At 33.7% G+C, this 23,043-nt stretch overlaps 1 protein-coding gene across 1 annotated transcript; it reads left to right on the forward strand.

Moving 5' to 3' along the window:
* The first annotated feature begins 4,123 nt into the window (after positions 1-4,123).
* On the forward strand, positions 4,124-7,592 carry LOC107805864 (uncharacterized). The gene is made up of 2 exons (XM_016629959.2): positions 4,124-4,371; positions 5,317-7,592. The coding sequence occupies exon 2, from the start codon at positions 5,380-5,382 to the stop codon at positions 7,189-7,191; it is 1,812 nt and encodes a 603-aa protein (XP_016485445.2). The 5' UTR covers positions 4,124-4,371; positions 5,317-5,379; the 3' UTR covers positions 7,192-7,592.
* The last annotated feature ends 15,451 nt before the right edge of the window (positions 7,593-23,043 follow it).

The raw sequence follows: 23,043 nt of genomic DNA on the forward strand, positions 1-23,043 counted from the left end.
GTTGAATATAATTCTTCGTGCGTGGACCGCTAATACATGGTTGGAAGAATAGTCCATCAGTTGGAAATATAAAACATTCTTTTGCCAGCCTTTTTTTCTTTTCTTTAAATTCTCATGGGGTTCAAAGTAATGTCCTATACCCCTTGAAAAACAATATCGTTTCTGTAGCTCATTTATTTATTTCTAATACTTTTAGTAAACAACACAGTATGTAATTTGTTTTCATCTGTTTCCTTCATTTACTTATTTTTCTTCTAATATGTTACATATAGAGTGAAGAACTATTTTTATTCCTGATTTCTTGTCCGATGTCCGGTACTCGTATGATTGGGTTCCGAATAATTTTCATTTGTGTTACGAAAAGACCGTTAAAAAGAAAAATATTTTTTATTAATTTTTTTTCAAAGTTCTAACCCAAAATTTCCGGTTAAAATCGGAGAACTATTAATTCCATAACAACAGTCAGAAAATTGCTAAACGGGCATTGGTTATCTTAGAATCAAAGTAGTAAAACTTGTGTGTATTCCCAAGACATACATAATTTTTTTTAAAGTGATATATACAAAAGCAACACTTAGCCAAACAAACAGTCAGTTGGAGTATATGACGCTCATTTAATTATTAAATGGAGTAAATAGATAAATTTTCTCGAGCTCAGAAATTTATATATTGTTAGTCCCTATAAGTTGAGAAGATTCCTTTCTACATAAAAGTTAAAAAAACAAATAAAGATAATTGAAAAGAAAGGGAAAAAAGAAGACAGGTAAAGTGAGCAGCTAAAAAGGAGGAATCGGGTCAAACCAGATTGAGTGGGTGGGTCATGTTTTGTCGTAAATGGGTCCACATGATTTGACCCGAAGGTCAAAACAGTAATACACTGTTTTCTCCGCGTGGTCGTCTATAATGATTGAGACAAATCTGTCTACACCTATCTATTGCATTTCTTGCCCCTTCTACTTCTTTGTTTTTCCTTTTTTAGTCTCTCAATTCAAATCATTCTTTATTTTTTGCATTTCAAGTTCTTTATAGTAGTGTAAAACATATTTAAATATATAAATTATTTAAAAAGTAATTATAATTATTAATTAGTAACCTAACAAAGGTAATAATTTACTTATCACAAGTTAAATTATATTGATAATACAAAATTTTAAGGATTAGAATCAATAGGAAATAACTATAAATTAATCTAGAATAACATGATTAAGAATGGGAAAAACTATGAAACAGTTTCCCAGCTTAATGACATATAAACATGACAATCATATGCTTAGAACCTTAGGCAATCAAAATATTACAAGTAAAAGTACTCCTTGGGGATATCTACACCCAGTGCTACTTCTACAAACAATATGGCATGTAATATGTTAAACTCTATTTAGTAAGTAATATAAATCCTATTAGTACTCCAAAAAAAAAAAAAAGAAATATAAACATGACAAAATTTAATCATAGTACAAACCTCAATTTTTATTTTTATTTTTTTACTTAAGGTTTAATATTCAAGATACGTATTGAGCAGTAGAAGTGATTTTTTGATACTCATTACCAGATGCGAATTTAGCATATAACATACATGTTCATGTGAATTTTGGACCAACAAAAAAAATGTAGTACCCAAGATTTGGAGGCACTATTTATATGGCGTGTCATGTGAGGTCTACACTGGTCATCACAGTCTCCAACACTTGTCTAAGCAAAAAGATTTATATTTGAAGCAGCGGAGGTGGTTGGAGTTGTTGAAAAACTATGTTATCACTATCCTGTATTATCAGAGGAAGGAAAATGTGGTAGCTGATACCTTGAGTAGAAAGGCGGAGAGTATGGGTAGTTTGGCATTTATTCCAACTGAGAAGAGGCCATTGGCTATGGATGTTCAGGTTTTGGCTAACAATTTTGTGAAATTGAATATTTCTAAGCCTAGTAGAGTTTTTTCTTGTGTTGTGGGGCAGTCATCCTTATAGGAGTGCATCAAGGCTCATCAATTTGATGATCCTCATTTGTTGGTGTTTAAGGGTATGGTGCAGTGAGGTTGTACGAAGAAGGTTGTGATTCGAGATGATGGTGTTATGCAGCTTCAAGGTCGGATTTGTGAACCAAATATAGATGGTTTGAGGGGGTTGATTCTCCAAGAGGATCATAGTTTGTGGAGAATGAAAAAGGACATTTGGGCATGCTTCACGGTGTTTGAATTACCAGCTGGTGAAGTATGAACACCAGAAACCGGGTGGTTTGATTCAGAGGTTGGTTATACCGGAGTGGAAGTGGGAGCACATTACCATGGACTTTTTGGTCGTACTATGTCACGACCCGGAATTTCCACCATCGGGATAGTCATGGCGCCTGACATTTCACTTTCTAGGCAAGCCAATATTAGAGAATCATTAAACCAATCCTTATTCCATTCAGTAATTAATGACAAATTTAGCTAAGATGAAATATAGTGAATGCGGAATAACATCAAGATTGTATTAACTACTACTACCCGGATCTGGAGTCACAATTCACGAGAATTCTAGAATTTACTACAAATAATAGTCTAAGAGAAATACAACTATTTGAATGAAAGAAACAATAAAACAGAAAAGATAGACGGGGAGTTCAAGGTCTGTGAACGCCGACAGATCTACCTTGAGTCTCCGGATAGCGGGTCCAACAGCTAAAATCTCGATCAACCCGATCCGGTACCAAAATCTACACAGAAAGTACAGAGTGTAGTATCAGTACAACCGACCCCATGTACTAGTAAGTGTCGACCCTAACCTCGACGAAGTAGTGACGAGGATAAGACAAGACACCCATAAATCAACCTGTACAATTTAACAGTGTATATACAAATAATAGCAATGAAAGCTAGACAGGTAATATCGGGAGGGGGAAACATGCTGAGGGAAAATACGAGATAAAGAACTACAACAGAATGATAATTGGAACGGTCAATATACTATGGATCAACAGGAATAGTGAATACAGTAAAGAAAAAATGCACGGCATCACCCTTCGTGCTTTTACTCTCAGCCTCACCATAAAATCAATAGAAATGGCACAACATCACTCGTAAAATCAATCTCAACTTTGAAATAAATACTCAACTATCACCATATATAAAGAAATTTATTAAATATTTATAAATATTTGTCAGCAAACTCGCTATATATTAACTTAAGTACACTGTAAAAATTTATGAACTTTATATCTTAAATCTACGTCTGCCCTATTTGATGACTTAATAAGGCATCCGTCAACTATAATTTGTTATAGAGTCAATTTCGAATTCAAAACTATTAAAATGCCTTACATGATTTGACGTTGTAGAGTCATTTTGTTATAGAGTCAATTTTGAATTCAAAACTTAAAATGTCTTCCATAAAACAAAGATTAAAAAAAAAAAAATAGTCTACATAAAGTATCTCGCGTTCACATAGGGTTCGGAGATGAGTCATACTCAGAGGGGTGTCAGGTGTGATCTAGATAGTCTACCTTAATATAATTATTGATGACTGCCTCCACATTTCTAACCCGTAACCTATAAGTCACACAAAAAAGTGTACAGTTACTTTAGGCTCTCCTTCCCATCAAGCAAAGATATCCTTCCTTTAATACAATGCATGGTTACTAAGAAGTGTATATGCTGTTTTTTCTGCTATTTTGAGTAATGAGAGCTCGTTTCAAGATTATTGTCAAAACATTAAAATACAAACTTGATGATATTGGACCAGTTGTTTCACTTGACAAAATAAGTTTTCTTCTCCTTGACTCATTTGACAAATGTAGTATAAAAAAGGAAAACAACAAAGTAAATGATTTTCCACTTTTCAAAAAATGGCATTAAAGATTTGAAAACAAAGGAAAAGTGTTTTTAGCAGTACACTAAGATCTCTCTATAACTAATTTCAGTACATTAAGATCTCTCTATAACTAATTTCATATTCTGTTATAATATATATTTTTTATAACAGTAATTCGCTATAACATTTAAAGATATATAGAACAAACGAGACTGTTATAGAAAGGTTTGAGTGTAGTTAGTAACATAAATTCTACACAAATTAAATGGGGCTGGTGGAAAGGAGAACAATAAATAAGGATAAGTTGGGGGCTACAAATGCAAAAAATAATAAATGTGACCATAAATTTCACTCGTTTTTTTCTCCACTTTTTCTTACAAAATTTTCCACTTTCTTGCATGTGGACTCATAGTCTCCACTGCAGCTTCCTCTTCTCTTCCTTTTCTTCCCTTTTTTTCAACACCCCCCTTCCCACCCCCCCCCCAAAAAAAAAAAAAAACAAAACACTAAAGAAGAACCCCCTCATGATTTGTGCTTACTTTCAGAGTTTCAGTAATCCTATAATTTTCTTCTCAGATAATCGGTGAGTTTTCAGCTTTCTTGATTTCTTTTTGTGGGTTGCATTTTTTGTGTTAAAAATTGAATCTTTTTGTAGTTTTCTTTCTCATTTTGAGGTTTTTTGAGTTTAATACTTGTTTGTTTTTGTGAAATAGTTTTTTTGGCTTTTTGTTTTTTTTGTTGGGTTGCATTTTTTGGGTTAATTTGGAGTCTTTTTGTAGTTTCATTTCTAATTTTGAATGTTTTTGACTAGTTTAAACTTGTTTGTTTTTGTAAAGTAGTTTCCTTTTTTTTTTCTTTTCCCTTTTTGGGTTGAGATTTCTGTGTCAAAAATGGAATCTTTTTTAGTTTATTTCTGATTTTGAAGATTTTTGAGTTTATAGCTCTATGTTTTTTTTTTTGTAAAGTAATTTCCTTTTTTGGGTTCGTGTCTTCTTGTAGTATTTTTCTCTTTATATTTTTCTTGTTGTAATTGGATTTTATTTAATTTTTGTCTTTTGGGATGTTATAAATGTTTCTCTTCATGTTTTTTTTTTAAAAGGGGGCTTGATTTGGGTTTCGTTTGAATATACTTATGGAATAATTTTTGGTTTAACGGATAGTGATATTAAAGTTGCATAGATTATGGAAAGAAGAGGAGAAAGGAAAAAAAAAATTTGCCTTTTCTTTGCATACCAAGTTAAAAGATAAAGACTTTAAGATGGAAAATGAAATCTTGGAGTAGAAAGTAAAAGATTTATGCTTAGCTGCACCTAAAAGTCTAGGTATTTGTTGTTATACTTCCTTTTGATTGCTAGTCTGTAAAAGGTAAGAACAAACAGTGAATATGTACCATTTTCTTCAAAAATTTCAGAAACTATTAGTTATGGATCCGGCATAGTGTTTAAAGTAGTTAGATTTTTCATTGTGTCGACATTTTAATTCACATGCTGTTCTAACTTCTTTCTTTGTTGTATTGTTTATTATCCAGAATTAAATTGCTGGGGAATTTGATTTTCAGATCATTCTTGAAGATTCTCTTTTGATACCAGATATGGTTGCTGAATCTTGGTTTCGCAATTTCTGGAAAAATTGTAAAAAGTATGAGGGTGGTGGTAATCAAAAGGTGCTAGTCGGCGTTCTAGCATTTGAAGTTGCAAGCTTAATGTCTAAACTGGTTCATGTTTGGCAATCTCTGAGTGATAAGCAGGTTGCTAGATTGAGGGATGAGATAATGAACTCGGTTGGTATCAAAAAGCTAGTTTCGGACGATGATTCCTCTATTGCAAGGTTGATGTGTACAGAGTTGGTTGAAAACTTAGGACATGTGGCAATTGCTGTTTCTAGGCTTGCCAAAAAATGCAACGACCCTTTCTTGAAGAGTTTTGAGCAAGCCTTTAATGATCTGCTAAAAGTTGGTGCTGATCCGTACGGGTGGCAACTTTCGTGGAAGAAGATGGATAGGAAAGTTAAGAAGATGGAACGATTTATTGTGATTAATGCAAATTTATATCAAGAAATGGAGAATCTTTCTGATCTTGAACAGACATTGAAGAGATTGAAGGGAAATGATGATGCAGATAGCATTACTCTCGTTGAATACGAGAAGAAGCTTGCGTGGAAGCAGCAGGAGGTGAAGCATCTTAAGGATGTTTCTATTTGGAATAGGACTTATGATTATACAGTCCGTCTTCTGGCGAGATCCTTGTTTACTATATTTAGTAGGATCGGGCATGTGTTTGGAGTTGATCCTGCGGATGAGAGGACTAAAACATCAAGAGAACTAGATTCTGATCAAATCCATCGTAGCCACTCAGTTGCTTATGCCCAATCAACTGTTCACCCGTCTGAAACAGGCTTGACTAGATTTTCCTCAGAACCAGTAGAAAGTATCCTTTCCAAATCTGGGCCAATCTCGGGCACAAGAAACATTAACAATTCTTATTCAGGTCCCCTGAAAAGTTCAACTTCAACGGGAAGCCCGGTCCCTGGAAGACATTCTTCTGTTGGCTTCTATTCGGGTCCTCTGGGAAGGTCAACAACAAAATCTGGGCCGCTCCCTCTATTCAATAAATCCGGCATGAGGTGGTGGAAATCTCGTGATCGTTCAGGAAGTTTACATGGAAAAGGTCCAAATCAAAAGCATTCTCGACTGACCTCTACAGGTCCGCTAAAAGGCTGCATGATGATCGGGAACGGTTCTCCTGTAGGTAATTGCTATCTAGATCCACAAGGATTTCATTCTGGTTTTCTCAGTGCAACGAAAGGAGCTAATGTAAATGGACATGTTGATGGCTATTCAACTTGCTCTTATCTGACAAGTTATAATGCGAAAAAAAGGTTGTTAAACGCTCCTCCGGAAACTCTTGGAGCTGCTGCCTTAGCACTGCATTATGCAAATGTCATTATCGTGATTGAGAAACTAGTGGCATCTCCTCACTTGATTGGACATGATGCAAGAGAAGACCTGTACAACATGCTACCGGTTAGTTTAAGAGGAGCCCTCAGGGCAAAACTAAAGCCATTCGCCAAGAGCTTGACGTCGTCCGTTTATGACACGGTTCTTGCTGGAGAATGGAATGAAGCAATGATGGGGATTCTAGAATGGCTCGCTCCGCTTGCTCATAACATGATAAGATGGCAATCCGAGCGGAGCTTTGAGCATCAGAACTTTGTTTCAAGAACGAATGTCCTGCTCGTACAAACCCTTTATTATGCAAATCAAGAGAAGACAGAATCAGCAATTACAGAGCTGCTCGTCGGTCTGAACTACATATGGAGGTACGGAAGGGAAGTGAATGCAAAAGCAATAGAGGAATGTGCTAGTGCTAGAATGATGTTTAATGATGATTACTTGGATGAGTGATTTTGGCTTTGAACGGTTGGAGTTTAGAAACCGGCCAATGGCAAAATGCTTCTCTTCAGAAGCAAATCACAAGACGTCTCCGCCTGGTTTTTCTCAGTTTCTGCTGATTCGAGCTACTCTGGGGATCATATTCCATGAGATTCTTTATTCGTTAAAAGGGCGACGACTACTGCTGGAATGCAACTTTAAGCTTCTAAACATTTTTTCAGGTCAGTAAGTGATGACCATTTTTCTATTTTGCCAGGAAAACTTGGATCTCATTCGACATATCAGAGTCCACGCTATAAATTAAATGTCTTGTTATTTGATAAATGTATAGAATTAGTTGAGGTTGTTTCTAGCTTTGTAAATTTACATGGCAAAGGCTTTCCCTTAATATATAAACAATGAAGGTTTGGGGCGTAGTTTGTTCATGTACTTTCCAATATTATGAAGCGTGAGAGTTTCAGAATTAGTTAAGCTGAATCTGGGCTTGTGCTTGCATGTTTTTATTGACTAGAACGGTAGCACCAAAAGGTGTGCTTATTCCCCATTGAAGTGGGTGAAAATCGTGAGACCAGTCTTAAATTCCAGTTTAAGACAAAATGCTAGGTGATCTTTTCAATTTGCCTAAGTCTTGGCACTGGAGTTATTCAATACCGGCAGCAGGTAATTAAATAGGGCAGCTCGGTACACAAGCCATCTCACGTTCACGCAGGGTCCGGGAAGGGCCGCACCTCAAGGATGAGATCCTCAAGGGATGAGATGTAAATAGCCCACTGCAAGCATTAACGACTACTTCCACGGCTTGATCCTTTAATATTAAAACCAATCTTTTATTTTTTAAAGAATGTATCTTCAAGATTCTATCGTTGTCCATTTGGAAACAAATAAAGTTATGGGGTTATATTAAATGTTTCAACCGTCAAGAATTGCTGGCGCCAACTCTTCATATACAGCTGCAGGTGCTTAAACTATACTATCCTTAAGAATTTTTATTCAAAGAATTTGTGTGCCGACCTTACATTAGCCGACGTCCAGACGGTGCTTGCCTTTGGTGGTTGAAATTTGGGGATGGAGAAAGAGAAAAATCAAAGTTGAAATTTTCTACTATGAGAGATTAACTAAAATAGCCGCTCACCCTATGTATACTCGGTGTATATTATATGTATATTAGCTAGCAACTTTCATTGTCATAATTGTTGTGATTATACTTTTTTGAGCCGAGAGTATATCGGAAACAGTAAGGTAAGGTCTGTGTAAACACTACTCTCGCTAGATCTCACTCGTGGGATTAAATTGGGTATGTTGTTATTTTTGATATTAGCTAGCGACTGTAAATATTTTTAGCTGAGCGGCTAAATGTGCAACTTCCCCTATAATTTACGAGTAAAAAAAAAGGGGGAAATCCAACTCTTACTTTGACACAAGCCGGCATTTTGTAAGAGAATAAACTTTCTAACATTAAATTGATCAAATAGTCTTTCTAACACAGTAACCTCTTCAGAAATATATAATGTAAAAATTATACCTCTTCAGAAGTATTGCTGTTGCATCACATCCTTGCTAACTTTTACGTTGCTATGCTGCTTTTGGTTCGGACTATATATAAATACTAAAAGTTAATACTCATCTTTATTTGTCAACCAATCATTATTTTGGTTCGGATTATATATTTACATTCGCTTTGAACTTACTATTTCAAGAACATTATATCCGTTGTTCTTTGTCTATTACCACATATTTTTGGTGTAGTAGTTAGTGGTCCATTATGGTTAAGTTAGGAAAATTCAAACTTGAGAAATGTAGGTGAAAAAATCCAGCGCTTTAAAGTAAAAAATTTAGTACTAGTATTATTGAGGATACTTGGTTTGACTTGAGAGTGGAGTATAAATGTATAATATTAATTGGAGTGGTTTGCCCATTAAGTAAAAACTTTATATACAAAGAAGATATGCTTACTGACTCAACTTGCATGTGCGGTATTAGGTGGTTTGCAATATTTATATATATAGAAGGCAAGATAGAAAGGTCAGGTAAATTATTTCAATTTAGGTGTCAATTTCATATGATTTATTAAGTTGAATAATTATCAAGATTTGGTAAAAGTTTCCACATTGACAAGTTTCGTAATTGGTATGTAAATTGATCATGTCACGTTATCAGGACTCTTTCAAAGGGTTATGCCGCCAAGGGCTTTATCAGGACTATAAAGTGATTTTTAGAAATTAATCACCTTTCGGCATATAATTTTTCGAGTGGTAAGAAAATATATTGACACACTTTTTTCTTGGTTGGATATAAAGAAACTTTAAAGAGAGAATTTTCTGTCTGATATTGATTTACGAAAATTTATCTTTGACCTTTTGTACCACTTAGATTAAGAGGAATTTTCATAAAATACTATAGTTTAGAGCCTAGTAACTATAGTTTGCCTAATTATCATTCGTAGTTACTTTTTAATTATTATCATTTTAACAGCTTGTATCACTTGTATTCAAACGCGCAACGAATACAACCTGTACTAACTGTATTCGTTCGCGCAACGAATACAACATGTATCAACTGTAACCAAGGCGAAATACAAGGGTGTATACAAAGGATACAAACCTTTATCGACAATATACATGGGTGTATACAAACGATACAACTTGTATTGCGAAATACAGAAATACAGAAAAACAAAATGCGCTGGTTAAGAGTTGAATTCAAGACCTTTGCTAACTAGGCGGGCGCTCTAACCAACTAAGTTACGAGAGCTCGTTGCTCTCTTGTTTCAGTTCAAAACAATTAATTCTCTTGTTTCATGGATTTGCTATAAAATTCAAATATAGTTACGAATGATAAATTTGCTAAAAGTATAACTACGAATGATAGATATAATTGTATATATTTAATGTGTCGCGTAATTCTGTTCGGATAAGCCGGTTAATCACTGATGTGATTTTTTTTACACCATTGGTATGTATAGAAATGTCCTATTTTATTTTTGTGTTGCAGGCTAACTTTGTTACTTTCACTAATAATATTGCAAGCAATGGATGTAAGTGTATATAACTATTGCCAGTAACATATACGTAAAAATAAAAAGAAGGGTTACGTCTAAGATTCTCAAGCAGCATAACATGTCAGTAGGGGTGTACACGAGTCGATTTAGTTCGATATTTATCAAAATCAAACCAAACAGACTATATGGGTTTGGTTTTGTCGATTGTATCGGATTTTTTTACTTTTTTGTCATATGAGTATTATTTCAATCTTACTTTGTTAGAGCTATGAATTAAGTTTCGATAAGTTAATATATGTTTAATAAGAATTGAACAAATTGACAAATCTATTAAAATATTCTTATGAAAATTTTCTTTTGATAACACATGATAGTTATTTTCTTAGTTTAACATTAAATTTTCGTTGATGCATGCTTTCAAGCTTAATCGAATTTTAATAGTTAAACATAAAAATTAATATTAAACCTAAATAATAACATGTTATGTTTAATTTTAAAAATTACTGATAAAATACCATTTTAAATTGGAGAAAGATATAAGAGTTGTTTAATATATCTTGATATATGAATATAGAAGAATTAAGAGATTGAGACATTTTAATAATACTTGATAAGAAAGTGATAATACACGTTACAATCAAGCATTAATTAAAGTAAATAAAAATATATGCACTTTATAGTTCTATTAAATGTTACACCCATGGAAGAATCACGAATAATATTAGATATTTTTTTAAAGAAAATTATACATAAAGCTTTAAAAGTATATATAAAAAGTATATATAAATATTATATATTTATATGTCGGTTTAGTTAAAAATTTTTTTATCGGTTTGAACATCCCTACTTAGAACACCAGTAATCTTGGCGACATCAAGTGCGAGATCTTCTGTGACGAGTCCCCATAACTGCCGAGAATTTCTTGGCATTATTATGTGCAAGCGACTATAATAATGGGACCAAATCTCTTGAATAGGCGTTTGGATATTATTTTGGTTAAAATTAAAAAGAAGGAAAGAAGAAGGAAAAAGAGTATTTGAAGCTAAAATTAAAAAGGGTATTTGGGGTTTCAAGTTCTTAGATATCATGGATAAAGACAACCAACATATGAGGTAGGATAATTGGAATTTCTTCTCCCTTAATCAGAAGTTTTGAATTTGAATTCTGAAAATAGAGAATTTCTTAGTATAAGTGTTGTACCCCATTAGTGGACGCGATGCAAATTTGCATTAACCGTACTACATAGTGAAATCGAGAAAAAAAGATTCGAATAAGAGTAGTGACAGGGACAAGCGAAGTTGTGATAATCGATAATGTCAAAGCTCAAGTTCATGAAATATATTGTTCGCTTTGATCCAATAGATCTTAAAGATTTGTTCCATTGGTTATACTACCATCGAGCCTAAAAGCGTGCGTAACATGTAAAACTCTTCAGTTTCATCTCTTATTTCAATGTGGATTCACTTAAGATGTCCTGTGCACCCTTTCTTTAAAAGTTTGTCAACCCAGAACACGACCTGTTTGTTAATCATCCCTACCAAGATCATCAAGCTCAATGGAGTTTACCATATATGGAACTGCCTATTCACAGATGAACTTTTGATTCAATTTTGTTGAACTTTACAACTAATTAATTTACAGGAAGTAGAAACATCTAGTATGGGAGAAAAGATCATTGCTTTTACTGCATTAGCTGCAATAGAACTCGTATCTTCATGATGCTACTCGCAGAATCAATTTTGAGGTGGATCCAGGATTTGGAGGTTACCGGTGCCAAGTTGGTCAATTTGATCAAATTTAGCCTTCGATTTGGATAATTCATCTTTTCGATTTATACATACAAAATTCGATCAAACGAAAAAAATGTAATATTTGAGTACTTGGCACAAAGCATAATAAAACTTCCACTAATTTATATCTATACTATATTAAAAGCACGAATACCCTTAGCGAAATGTCGTTGTCTTTTTTATCCTTCTAAAACAGAGTTCACGTTAGACAACATAGACATTTAATTATTTTTCTAATGTCTAGGAATGAATATTTATTAATTTATTTTCCTAATATATAGGAATTGTCATTTAATTTTTTCTTAATCATAAATTCTTTCCTTTTTCTGAATTGTATAGGCAAACACTTCCATAAAAGAACTATTATATATATATATATATATATATATATATATATATATATATATATATATATAGAGAGAGAGAGAGAGAGAGAGAGAGAGAGAGAGAGAGAGTTTACGGCGAAGCTTGCGGATGGCGTATCACTGCGAATCTACTACATAGATAAGCCAAACTTGTCGATTTAAAAGATTATTGACAATGATGCCACTTAAATGCCAACCACAGCTAATTTTATGTCATTAAACAAAGCTTCAATTTCCAATGAGTTAATGGTAATTCAATCATTAATTTTCAAGTTTAGTTTTCAGTTTTATAGTCCTTTGTCTATTGGCTCTCTAAGGTACTCTACGGTTTCAAGTCACAAAAACATACATGAACATCTTCTTCTTCCTTTTTTTTTTTTTTTTTTTTTTTAACTAAACTATATATCAAGATTGAAACGTACGTTGTTGGCTTTGTATAGCATTATTAACTTTAACTATTTAGGGCCGCCAAAATAGGCTTGTCCCATGAACTCGACCCAACTAGCATTTTCTAACCTAGTTAAAGGTTGAGAAATGTATATTTTTATCGCTTCTAAAACAAATAACCGATAAAATGTATATTTTTTATATATATGTATATTATATACATATAATATACATATTGTATACACCTTTTAGCTAGCGAATATAATTAATTTCGACCGATCAGTCATTTGTGTTTTGCCCGTTAAAGTTGGGGATTATAACTGGGTCCAAATCAGCTAGTCAACCTGGTAGGTTGGGCTGGACTGTCTCATTGGCCCAAACATTAACCGTCTTTCACTTTAGTCTCTACGTTTCTCAACAATTAAGTTATTTAATGGAAATTTTATATAAATATCCCAAATAAGTCCCAACTTACCAACCTCTAGCCATTAATTATAGACCTACCAAAACTAGTCAAGCACATATAAAAATTGAAAATCCAAATAAATAAGGTTCTTTCTCTCCAAGAATCACACACAAAGATCTCCTTCCATATTTTTAAGCGTGATCAGCAACATTAGATGCAAGACGGAAAGAAAATTTCATGGATGAGGTAGGAAATAAGGTGATGAAATACAAAAAAATATATATACAAGATTCCAAAAATCGAAGCAAAAAGGGATACTTTTCAATGGGTATGGTTGAAATTCATTGAAAACATATAGATGAGTCAATACACAAAATTTGAGGGAGATTGAAGGCAATTTGGACTGATTTGGTATTAAAATTTATAGTTAAAATCGAGTTCAATTTTTTTTCCTGCGACACATGTATCAAACATGTATCACGCATATATCTCACACACATGTATATATTTATACATGTGATACATATTTGATACATATGTGATACACAAATGACATACAATGTGATATATATATATCATTTTTTTAATGTTCATCTTCTACTTCGAATTTTCAATTCAAACCACCTCAAAACTCCGCCAAATCATCCCAAAACTGAGATTCAAGCTCCTTAAGATGTACTCAATCTTTTTTAATAACACTCACTCAAAAGAAAGCAAAACTTTGGCTAAAAATAGCTAATTGGCTAATATTAGTAATATTTTATGAATTGGCCAATTTTTATCATAAGCTACTTATAAATGAACATAACTGGTAGTTTACCTTATTCAATTGAAGAGAAGCTAAATATTAGCAGAAATGTAGGAACATGTAAGTCGAGTTCCTTAAACTTCTTTTTATCACCAAGTGGAAACATATTTAGAAGGAGGTCGCTTGTTATATAGTGTTAACTTGTGACAATTTCCTAAGTCTATCACCTCCCCTCCCCCTCAAGCAGGAGGGTGAATGCACACCCAGCTTGCACAAGAGCTTATGGTGAGGAACGCCTATTGAAGCCTTAGTCAGAACATCAACAAGTTGGTCGGCAGAAGAGACATGTTCAAGAACAATAAGCGCAGAAGAATGCACATCCCTCACATAGAGACAATCTACCTCAATGTGTTTGGTTCGTTCATGAAATACAGGATTTCTGGCAATGTGCAGGGCAACATGACTATCACAAAAATGGGGACATGAGTAGTAATAGACAGTCCCATGTCACCTAGCAATCTTGTAAGCCAAACCACCTCAATAACAACCTTCCTTAAGGCTCTATACTCTGCCTCAACAGAAGAAAGAGAAACTGTACGTTTGTGATCACCTAATTTTTGACCATATTTGAATTTGTTTACCACTTTTTAGTTGGTAAATATTTTTAAAGCTTTTGTATTATCTTTTTATATGTTTTTAAGAAAATTAAAAATAAAAAAAGGTTATATTTTTAGATAATTAGTCTTGTTTTAATTTCTTTTTTAAAAAAAAAGAAAGAAAAATTTTAAAATATATTTTATTAGTATATTTTTTGTTAGTCTAAAGACTTTCTATAAATAAATATTGAATATTTAGTACTTTAATCCTTTGGTTAGTAAGATGTAGTATTTTACGCTATTTACTTATTATTTCTAAATAAATAAATAAAAAAAGAGTAAAAAAAAAAATGAACGAAAGGGTGGCACAACGATGTGGCCTTGAAAAGTTTGCACAAATCTTGCATAAGTTTTGCACATGCACTTTTCCCAATTGGCTACCCACTTTTCAAAAGCTCACATGGGGTAGGAATCCAATTTCTTCTTCCCCCAATTTTCATTCTACTATACATATAACAAAAAGTTAAAAAAGGGGAGGAAAGAAAGGGGATCCGAGAGAGAAGAAAAGAGAGAGGAAGTTAGAACTAGGGACTGAGACCAGAGAGAAGAAACGCAACACACAAAAAAAAAATACTACAAATGGATCTTATCTTTTTTCTAGGGATAGACCATTCATAACACTCAATTTTCCACCATTAAAATCACCTCTAAAACTCCATAACTCAATAACTTAACACCACTGTCAAACACTACTACTTCTTCACAAAAGCCAATTGGGAGCTCAGCTAAAAATCAACCTATTTTTTTAACCCAAAAACAGTCCCTAAATCAACACTCCAAACCCAGCCAAAAAAAAATAAAATAGTCCATAAATTGCAACTTTTAAACCTGAAATCAAGCTTAAAAAAACCCAGCTATAGCAACACCATAAAACAACCTTTCAATCACCGTCGTTATTAGAGTTTCGGTCGAGGTTCAGTCACCGGCGAGATTTTCAACCACTGATTTCGGTTCGAAGCCGACTTTAGTCTTTAAAGTTTCAAAGGGTATTGACGTCATAATCTTTGACGTAAAGGTCCACTTTTACTCTCATTGTAATTATTCTGTTTCCTTTAATAATCATAAATTGGTAAGCTTTATTATTAATATTTTAGTGCTTAAATTTGTGCTCTACTGAACAATGTCCTCTATATTACTGTTCTGTTAGCTTGATGTGATTGTATTATTGTTTAAAGTACTTCCATTTTAGGATTATCTCTATGCTTTTTAAATTTCTTTTTTTAAAAAAAGAAAGAAAAATTTTAAAATATATTTTATTAGAATATTTTTTGTTAGTCTAAAGACTTTCTATAAATAAATATTGAATATTTAGTACTTTAATCCTTTGGTTAGTAAGATGTAGTATTTTACACTATTTACTTATTATCTCTAAATAAATAAATAAAAAGAGAGTAAAAAGAAAAATGAACGAAAGGGTGGCACAACGATGTGGCCTTAAAAAATTTGCACAAATCTTGCATAAGTTTTGCACATGCACTTTTTCCAATTGGCTACCCACTTTTCAAAAGCTCACATGGGGTAGGAATCCAATTTTTCCTTCCCCCAATTTTTATTCTATTATACATATAACAAAAAGTCAAAAAGGGGAGGAAAGAAAGGGGATCTGAGAGAGAAGAAAAAAGAGAGGAAGTTAGAACTAAGGACTAAGACCAGAGAGAATAAAACGCAACACACAAAAAAAAAACTACAAATGGATCTTATCTTTTTCCTGGGGATAGACCATTCATAACACTCAATTTTTCATCATTAAAATCACCTCTAAAACTCCATAACCCAATAAATTAACACCACTGCCAAATACTACTACTTCTTCACAAAATCCAATTGGGAGCTCAGCTAAAAATCAACCAATTTTTTTTTACCCAAAAGCAGTCCCTAAATCAACACTCCAAACCCAGCAAAAGAAAAATAAAATAGTCCATAAATTACAACTTTTAAACCTGAAATCAAGCTAAAAAAAACCCAGCTATAGCAACACCATAAAACAACCTTTCAATCACCGTCGTTATTAGAGTTTCGGTCGAGGTTCAGTCACCGGCGAGATTTTCAACCACTGATTTCGGTTCGAAGCCGGCTTTAGTCTTTAAAGTTTCAAAGGGTGTTGACATCATAGTCTTTGACGTAAAGGTCCACTTTTACTCTCATTGTAATTCTTCTGTTTCCTTTAATAATCATAAATTGGTAAGCATTATTATTAATATTTTAGTGCTTAAATTTATGCTCTACTGAACAATGTCCTCTATGTTACTGTTCTGTTAGCTTGATGTGATTGTATTATTGTTTAAAGTATTTCCATTTTAGGATTATCTCTATGCTTTTTTAATTTCTTTTTTTTAAAAAAAGAAAGAAAAATTTTAAAATATATTTTATTAGTATATTTTTTGTTAGTCTAAAGACTTTCTATAAATAAATATTGAATATTTAGTACTTTAATTTTTTGGTTAGTAAGATGTAGTATTTTACACTATTTACTTATTATTTCTAAATAAATAAATAAAAAAGAGTAAAAAGAAAAATGAACGAAAGGGTGGCACAACGATGTGGCCTTGAAAAGTTTGCACAAATCTTGCATAAGTTTTGCACATGCACTTTTTCCAATTGGCTACCCACTTTTCAAAAGCTCACATGGAGTAGGAATTCAATTTCTCCTTCCCCCAATTTTCATTCTACTATACATATAACAAAAAGTCAAAAAAGGAGGAGGAAAGAAAGGGGATCCGAGAGACAAAAAAAAAGAGAGGAAGTTAGAACTAGGGACTGAGACCAGAGAGAAGAAAATGCAACACAAAAAAAAAAATACTACAAATGGATCTTATCTTTTTTTCGGGGATAGACCATTCATAACACTCAATTTTCCACTATTAAAATCACATCTAAAACTCCATAACCCAATAACTTAACACCACTGCCAAATACTACTACTTCTTCACAAAAGTCAATTGGGAGCTCAGCTAAAAATCAACATATTTTTTTTTACCCAAAAGCAGTCCCTAAATCAACACTCCAAACCCAGCAAAAAAAAAAATAAAATAGTCCATAAATTACAACTTTTAAACCTGAAATCAAGCTAAAAAAACCCAGCTATAGCAACACCATAAAACAACCTTTCAATCACCGTCGTTATTAGAGTTTCAGTCGAGGTTCAGTCACCGGCGAGACTTTCAACCACTGATTTCGGTTCGAAGCCGGCTTTGGTCTTTAAAGTTTCAAAGGGTGTTGACGTCATAGTCTTTGACGTAAAGGTCCACTTTTACTCTCATTGTAATTCTTATGTTTTCTTTAATAATCATAAATTGGTAAATTTTATTATTAATATTTTAGTGCTTAAATTTGTGCTCTACTGAACAATGTCCTCTATGTTACTGTTCTGTTAGCTTGATGTGATTGTATTATTGTTTAAAGTATTTCCATTTTAGGATTATCTGTATGCTTGATTATAGGAATAATAGGGACGTTATAGTAATATCTTTAGTTACAATAATATCTAAATGCTACACTTCTCCGCAACAAATTTTATAATTTGTGACTTTATAATATTCTCAAACTTAGGATTTGAACACTCATAAATACCTCTAGTACACTTTTAGGCGCGTTTTAAACTTATTATCGTGATTATGTATACGTTCGCGTGACATACTTATGATTTCCAAAATAAATCAAGGTATGCGTTCGCGCGACTTTGGCCAAAAATAATCTTAGTAAATAATAAAGCGTGATTAATTGTGTACACGCGCACATGACATGATTTTAGTACACTAAATAAAATAAATTTACACACATGAGATCCGTTTCAAAGATAATTTTATACTTTAATAATTTAAAGCGGATAGATAAAATATGAAAATCAATAAATCACAGTATGTCCAAAATTAATCCAAGCCAAGTTGTAGTCAATAAAGCGACCATGCTAGAACCACAAGACTCGGGGAATGTCTTACACCTTCTCCCCGGTTAACAGAATTCTTTACCCGCACTTTATTTTCGCAGACCAATAATAATAGAGTCAAATCTTCCTTTGACTAGGGATTCAAATAAAAGGTAACTTGGAACACCCAAAAAATCAATTCCAAGTGACGACTCTATAAATAAAATAATTCATATTCAAGTTTGTCACTTTAATTAGAGAAACTCTTTAACCCATAATCCATAATAACATATTATCTTTTCTGGGGGGAGGGGGGAGGGGGGTAGAAAAGGGGTGTGACAGCTCTGGCGACTCTGCTAGGGACCTCAACTAGAATTCGAGCTTGTACATATTGACTTTTATTTGGCTTTATTAATTTTGTATATACTGTGATTTATTGGTGCCTAATGTGCTACTTTTTCGTTTTTTACCGCTTTGATATTGTTGAACTGTACATATAAATTATCTTCTCGCACACCCCTATGAGTCTTCATAAAATTAATTGGACATTTGCTTGACATAGCCCGCTTTCTTTGAGATAGCCGAGGTGCTTGTCACCCGGTGAAGGATTTAAGTCACACATATTTTAGGCGGGGAGCACCACCAGCTAAGCCGTAAAGCAATGCTACCGGTACGCTGACCCTCCTCGGCTCGAGTTGTCCGCTCGAGTAAGCCAGTCTAGATACATTCTCTATCAGGATTTAAACCTAGAAGAATAAATCTCATGTCAGATATTCCTAATAGGTTCGCTTTATTTGCATCACGTGCATTTGACTTAGCAAGGGTCGGCACAGGAGCCGAGTTCTGTTTTGGGACACGTACCTTGTTGAGACCATTATGTCATGTTATGTGCTATTTGTTGTATTATTTGGGAGGCTTGCATGTTAATCGACTTTAGCATAAATCAATTGAATAAACAGAGAAAAAAAGAAAAGAAAAAATGATGTGGTCTAGTGCGAATAGTTTTTGAAGATTAATTTTCATAAAAATAAAAAAAGAAAAAAACATAGTCGGTTTTGACCGAACTACGCGGGTCTGATTCTCATCGGATCTGAGATACGTAGGCAAATCTCATCGGTTCCGGTCCCCAATTTTCAAAAATTTAAAAAGATATTTTTCTTTAATTCTTTCTTTAGAAGATTTTCTTTGAGATGTCAAATCCAAAAATCCAAAAATATTTACTTCCTTTTTAGAAAAAAAAGTGTTTCTCCCAAAATTCAAAAAAAAAAAAAAATCAAAATTCAAAAATATTTTCTTTCTTTTTTAGAAGTCTTCCTTTCACCAATTTCCCAAAAAAAGAAATCAGAAAAAAATTAAAAATATTTTCGTTGCTAGGAGATTTTGTCGGATTATTTGTATATGAGTAAAAGAAAGAGTTAGTCTATCTATTTTATTTCTAATATTTCTGAACTACGCAAGATTTGATTCATGTTCCCACATGATACGTAGGCAACCCATATCAGGTTTGATCGAATGATTTTGAAAAAAAGAAAGAAAGAGAGGAAGAGTGTGTGCATTCTAACGTGCTTGTTATTTTGAAATAAAAACTAGTTAAATGTGATTGGTTTGTTGGTTTGCAGTGGTGAATCACAAAAACAATCCAGGATCACTCTATCATCTTCTCAACTAAAGGAATAAGAACCACTATTGTTGATCCAACTAAGGTCAAGAAAAGGCAAGTAGACAAGTTGATGATAAAAATGGAAGCAAATGTTGGTTGACTTCTACCAACTTTGAGCAACAAGACATGTTCTTATTTGATGATCTGTGATGATAGGGAGACATGAGAATTCGTCCAAGTCCTTTGGAAAATTAGTTACTGTGAAAGTTCACATGTTGTAAGTCCTAAAATCCGATAGCCAATATGGGGAGCGGTTTGATCAAAAGTCAAAATTTGAGTATTGAATCCACAACGATAAAAATGGTTGAATGTCATAGTAATGCTGATGTGCAAGTCTGTGGATAAGATGTCATTTAATAACCGGAAAGTCACTTATCTTTTATCCATTAAGGAGACATGGTAGCTTATTTTGTCGTCTTTTTTAATATTATCGGACCCCGCTATCCTTTATTTAATAAAAAACAGTCAGTCGTTTTGTGTCCATTTTGTGCATAGTTCTTTTTACGCTAGTTTTAGTGACATGACATGCATGCAGAATTTTTGCCCATATCCTAAAAAACTGATTTAGTCTTGAACTAGTTAATTGAGAACAATACACTTCTAAGGATGAATACACAATCGAAACACTTTGGAATTAAGCTCGGTTTAAAATGTGAAACTAGAATAGTCATTGCCGCGCCCCTTTTTTCTCGCGAAATAGGGATTCGACATGTGACAAGTCTTTTAAAGGAGGTATTAAAAGAGGAGAGTCGCCACCTAATGATTTTAAGATGCGTTAGGGAACCTATTTGTAAATAACTCTGTTTTAACTAGTCAACGCCACCAAAGATCGGACAAGGGATCAAGTTACCTCAAAGAGAAGGTGTTAGGCACTCTTCGAGGTCCACAACTGTGGGTTCCGTCCAAACTTAAATTATATGGATTAGTCTATGTGTTCAAGTAAGTAAAGAGAGTACAAAATCTATGAATTTTATTACAAAGAGATCTTGAAAAGGGAGGTGCAACTATTTTTTCATTCTAATAGAAAAGAAAGAAAAAGGGGGGGGGGTCCTAAGTTTTTTAGCCTAAAGGATCACCCCGTGCAACATAAATAATATTTCGTAACTCCTTTGAGATAGGGTGTTACTCATATTATCCAGCGGGCACAGACTATCATCTCCTGCTACCCGATTACTATGTTAAAGTTGTTTACTTAGGAGCACTCTAATTCAATTCCAAGCCGTGCCCTATGCGTGCACTGCCCGTCCCATACCTATGGTCCAGGAGTCTTTGGACCTATATTTAGGTAGTTCTAGACCTTATATAGGCTGCTTAAAAATGCAAAACTAGGCGACAAACAAAACACATATTGGACTTCAAATACGGCAGTTAAGGGCTCAAGTTTGCCTCCACACTCAAGCAATAAATGCACGCAAAAAAAACTTCATGTTAAGCAATTTAGAATTAAGAAACTTAAATCCCTATAGACATGATTTCTACGTGACTGCACTAAAACATACAAGAGGTTTCAAAGGCTAGGCGCTGCTCATAGACAGGATTATACGATTTGCATGCTGATTAATAAAATTGTAGATTTTCGATTATTAAGCTTGCTATGTCTAGGTGACTCGTGCAGTAAGGAATAATGAAAGGACCATTGGGGAGATCCCATAAGTGCATAATAAACCATATTGAGAGGTGTAGCATTGACTCTTATGAAGACGAAACAGTATTGTCCTATAGATAGGATCTCTAATGTTTAGCACTTGGAGCTGATTTTTATCATTACACTCAACCCTATAGACATGTTTTCTAGGTAAACAGTGCGATGCAGCAACGAGTGAGATGATTAAACTCCTATAGGAATGGTTTCTAGTGAACAGTACGAGATAATAGCAAATGGGGTGATCAAAATCCTATAGGAATGATTTCTAATGAATATGCTGAAATGAATTGAAATCAATGACATTTATTCCTATAGGCAGGTTTTCTAGTAGCACGTAGCAGTAAGCATAATTGCAGCACTTTGAATTCATGTTTGCTAGCAGACCGTGTGTGTGTGTGTGTGTGTTACCCCTAATGGCATGATTTCTATAGTGCACATAGTGATGGAATATCATATATATAACAAGTAAATAATTACGTCCTATAGGCATATTATCTACCCATTTGGTTTGCAAATATTAGAAATCTATCCATTCCCCACTTCACTAACACCCTAATCATTTATACAAAGTTATTACAGGCCCATTAATGAGTAAGATACAAATGTTATACAAATAATGACAACATGCCCACAACAGGCCCAAAATGAAATACCCAGCACTGTCTGGGCCTTCAGCAATTCTCACACAGCATACCCAGACTTCTAACAAGGAGCCGTATTCATCAGCACAACCCCAGAATCCATAGAGGAGCCCAAAGTCAATTCATATAACCATACTGCCAAGCATTACATCATTTAAACCAAACGACTTAGATGTACAACAGATAATAGGAAGAAATGGGTTGAATGAGGGTAGTTTAAGTTTCAGGGAATGACTAAGGACCCAAATACTAGTGTGTCAGATTTCACAAGGGCCTAATATAGACACCGAGCAGTGCTCACACTAGGAGGTCAATAGTAAAACCTAGGTAGCCTTGGCTTTCAGCCAGCTAAGAATAAGAAGTTCAGAATAGCATAAGTAGCAAATGAGGAGAATGGACAATGGCTGAGGGACAATACAGGGGGTACACTTATAACCTAAAGTAGACATAGCCAAGTTGAGCATACAGAGCAACTCATCAAGAAGGCCAGTAGGTTCAGTAGGATTTCTATACATAGCAAAGTATCACATAGACAACCACATTTTGAAAGAGTTGGGGAAGAAACAGGTTTGCATGGGTATACAAAGATTATCATGTACAAATGCATGATACTAAAACAGTTGAGACCTAAAAGGTCCAAATTAAGCTAAGTATGCATCCTAGTATCATAAGATAGACATATTAACTCTCATCAGGAAACATG

This window comes from Nicotiana tabacum, chromosome 13 (genome assembly GCF_000715075.1).
Source record: "Nicotiana tabacum cultivar K326 chromosome 13, ASM71507v2, whole genome shotgun sequence".
NCBI classification, from domain to species: Eukaryota; Viridiplantae; Streptophyta; class Magnoliopsida; order Solanales; family Solanaceae; genus Nicotiana; species Nicotiana tabacum.

Bases quoted from the DNA above. Each gene is read 5' to 3' on its own strand.
- LOC107805864 (XM_016629959.2), top strand. From the start codon at position 5,380: ATGGTTGCTGAATCTTGGTTTCGCAATTTCTGGAAAAATTGTAAAAAG.